This window comes from Myotis nattereri, assembly GCF_964212035.1.
Source record: "Myotis nattereri genome assembly, chromosome: 2".
In the NCBI taxonomy this organism is placed as follows: domain Eukaryota; kingdom Metazoa; phylum Chordata; class Mammalia; order Chiroptera; family Vespertilionidae; genus Myotis; species Myotis nattereri.
In genome coordinates, this window is record NC_138076.1 from 161,322,258 (window position 1) to 161,326,154 (window position 3,897).

General features: G+C 35.7%; 1 protein-coding gene across 1 annotated transcript; it reads right to left on the minus strand.

The window, feature by feature from the left end:
* Positions 1-2,513: 2,513 nt before the first annotated feature.
* On the minus strand, positions 2,514-3,464 carry LOC308513910 (olfactory receptor 6C2-like; the record flags this gene model as incomplete). The annotated part of the gene is made up of 1 exon (XM_081083979.1): positions 2,514-3,464. The coding sequence occupies one exon, from the start codon at positions 3,462-3,464 to the stop codon at positions 2,514-2,516; it is 951 nt and encodes a 316-aa protein (XP_080940105.1).
* Between the last annotated feature and the right edge of the window lie 433 nt (positions 3,465-3,897).

Sequence of the window (3,897 nt, forward strand, 5' to 3'; positions counted from 1 at the left end):
CACTAGCACATTTAAAAATGTACTCAGTCTGTAAATAAGTAAATAAATACTCATATCTTTGGTGACTCTGATTCCAAAGTCACCAATAAATCTAGTTTGTAAATGACTCTGGCGGTAAGAAATATCCTAAAGGCAGCAGTGGGGACTGTCTTCTTGGGAAGAGATGTAGAAATAAGCATCAGAAACAGAAGATATGCAAACTATATCACCATAGGTCCTTTAAAATTAATAGTGAGTGATTTCCTCTATTTATAAATTTCTATAAATACATAATTTTAATTGTAAAACAATAAATCTGATAATAACAAAGAAAATACATGTAAAATCATACATAGTATAGAGATAGCTCTTGCTAGTACTTTGAATATGTACACCCACACATTTTGAATATCCAAGAGCATATTTATTAAGCATATTTAAAATATAGGATTAAGTTATAAAAGTAAAACATAAGATTCTATAGTTTAGCTTTATAAACACAGGGAACTAAACATAAGCTTTAGCATAAAAAATTCCTTGGTATAGTTCTTAATTTATGAATGCTTCATTACTTTTTAAAATATTTTATGTTTTTGCATATTTTAAAAACTATTCATTAAAATGGCTGCAAGGTATTTATTTGAAGTTTTGTATGTGAACAACCTCCACAAGAACACACTTGTTCGGAATAATATGAAAATAGATTATTTATTAAGATGCCACCGAAGAATTAATAGTGAAATATTAATTGTTGGGTGTGAGAAAGCTACTTTAGCTCCGCATTCACATTTTCAGATTTATTACATTTGTCCTAGCCTGTAAGAATTCAGATATATTGGGTATTGAGATATAAAATAGCAAATTTTTGTACCTGAGGGCTAAATTTACTCCCTTAGTTAAGCTCATGGAATCTGACAGGGATTGACAGAGGGAACAATATTTTTTGTGGGGTATATTGAATATACTTATTCTGATAAAATTTACATAGTTTACTTCTACCAAAGTACATAAAAGGTCAAGAAAAACAAAATATGACATAGCTATTTTTTCAACCATAATGTTCTCAAAGTGATAGACTCATCAGAAAGTAGAAAGGGTAATGTAAACACTGGTTATTTTAGACAGTGATTGAAAAATATTAAATAGCTAGCCTTAGCTGGTTTGGCTCAGTGCATAAAGCATCAGCCTGCTGACTGAAGGATTCCGGATTCAATTTTTGCTCAAGGACACATGTCTGGTTGCAGGCTCAACCCCCAGCCAATCAATGATTCTTTCTCATCATTGATGTTTCTATCTCTCTCTCTCTCTATTTTCCTCTCTGAAATCAATAAAAATATATTTAAGAATATTAAAGAGCTAAAATTTTATTTAGCTAATTTCTACCTCACAATGAATATGAGAGGAAGTAACAGAGAACTTCACTGGAAAGGTTTATAAGACAGGAAATTTGAAGAAGGGTGGGTGGTATTACAAACTTGTTTATTTTACTTTTAATACTATTTTTCCTTATATGATTGTCCTGGGCCAGGTTTGAATTTATGGCTGTCTGAGTAGGAGTATGCCAATAGTCAAGACATAATGTCTATACCATTAAATGTAAAAGTAAGGCCTGGCCAGTGTGGCTAAATGGTTGAGCATTGACCCATGAGGCAGAAGGTCATAGTTCCATTCCTGATCATGGCACAAGCCAGGGTTATGCTCTTCATCCCTAGTGGGGGGCGTGCAAGGAGCACCTCATCTATGATTCTCTTTTGTCATTGACGTTTCTCTCTCTGCATCTCCTTTCCTATCTCTGAAATCAATAATTTAAAAAATAAAAATATAAGCATATTAAAAAATGTTAACATAATGTATTTATAACAATCTTTGAGGATGGGTCATAATTGTACTCATGTAGCCAAATTAGAACTAAATCTGAGTATTGCTCCCTTAGTCAGTGGCAGGAATAGTTCTGTGATACTTTACCTGTCAAATCAGGTGACAACTGACTGGAGTTGAAGTAGAGGAGAAGCTTTATCAAACTTGCTGTGATAGCCTGTTCTTTGGGTGAAGACTATACTAGAGATGGAAGATCAAGCTCATTCATTATTGACATGAAACTTACAAAGGTATTGAAATGTGGACATCTGGCCAGTAGGTGGGGAACAGGGAAAGTGGATTAACTATTGAATATTTGCGTAGCATCGGACTAGAAACAGTGCACATCGCTTCCACACCCATCCTGTTAGCTATAATATAGGCTACTTGGTCACATCTAATAATGTACAAATAGCAGAAAATGTGTTCTACTGTGTTCTCAGGGATAGCAACCAAAATGTTTGGCAAAAACAGAAATTTCTGCCAGATAGTAAGCATAAATACCTTAGAATTTAGTTTTGTGGGGAGTAAACAATTGAATAGTCAGGATTCACAGTAAACAAGTCCAAAAACAAAGTAAGAATGTTGATATGACTGGAGAATAAGTCACGCAGAGACAAATAATATTAGTATCTTTGGGTTTTCTGCCTATTTATCCTTCCTTTTAATTGGATTCCCTACTTTTTTCTCTTCATCTTTAAGAGGAATGCAATCTTTTTAATTGAGTCATGGAAAGCTTGTTTCACTTGCTTGTTTCTCAGGGTGTAAATGAAGGGGTTTAACATGGGTGAAATGGACGTAATAAGGAGTGAAGTCCCTTTATTTATAGCTACCTCGTCCTTGGCTGAAGGTTTGACATAAATGAAGATGCAGCTTCCATAAGTAATGGAAACCACAATCATGTGGGAAGAACACGTGGAAAAGGCCTTTTTCCTTTGCTGGGCAGAGGGAAACCTTAGGATAGTCCTGATGATATAAATGTAGGAAAGAACCACACATATGAGAGTCATGATGAATGTCAACACAGCACACACGATAACCGTTTGTTCCATCAACCAGGTGTCTGAGCAAGAGATCTTCAGGATAGGAATTGCATCACAGAGAAAATGATCAATGACGTTCGAATCACAGAATTCCAGGCCCAAACCCAGACTAAATGGTGGGAGAATGGTGATCAGTGCTGCTGCCCAACAGGAGAAAATGATGTTCTTGCAGACTCTGCTGTTCATGATGGTGGTGTAGTGCAGGGGTTTGCAGATGGCCACGTAGCGATCATAGGACATGGCAGCCAGAAGGAAAAATTCCGTTACTGCAAAGAGGTCTGTAAACAAGAGTTGACTGAAACAAGCATTATAGGTAATGGACTTGTCCCCTGATAATATGCTATATAGGAATCTGGGAACACAGGCAGTTGTGAAAGAAATTTCTAAGAAGGAGAAATTTTGAAGGAACAGATACATCGGTGTTTTTAGGTGGGAATCCATCAGAGTGAGGGTGAGGATGGTTAGGTTTCCAGATATACTCAACACGTAGGAAAGAAATAGAAAGATAAACAGCAATATTTTCAGTGGAGTGTCATCGGTCAGTCCCAGCAAGATGAAGGTCGTTAGTGTAGTTTGGTTTTTCATCCTTGATTACTGTCTTTTGCTCATTCTGCTTCAAATAATAAGACTTTATATGAGGAACTCCAGAGTCCTCGTCATCTTCTAACCTCAAGAGAAGTAAATCAGAGAGTGATTCCTAGCTCAGTGAGGAAGTAAGCATATCATACATGCCAATGTTTGATTACCTTTTTGTGTCACATAACTGTTCATATTTAAATCACATATTTGCTCTGCTGCTTCTAATTACAATTTAACCTTAATTCGTGTCGGTTTGACATATTATATTATAAACACCAATGAAAGTAAGTTCTAAAATTGCTTTGGATCTACTATTCTTACTTCCCCCTACTTCCTAGAAGTTGCTTTGGATCTACTATTCTGGCTTTCCCCTACTTCCTAACTCCAGAAATGCTTCTAGCAGAAAAGTCTCTAAAAAAACTAACACTGGCCTTTGTTA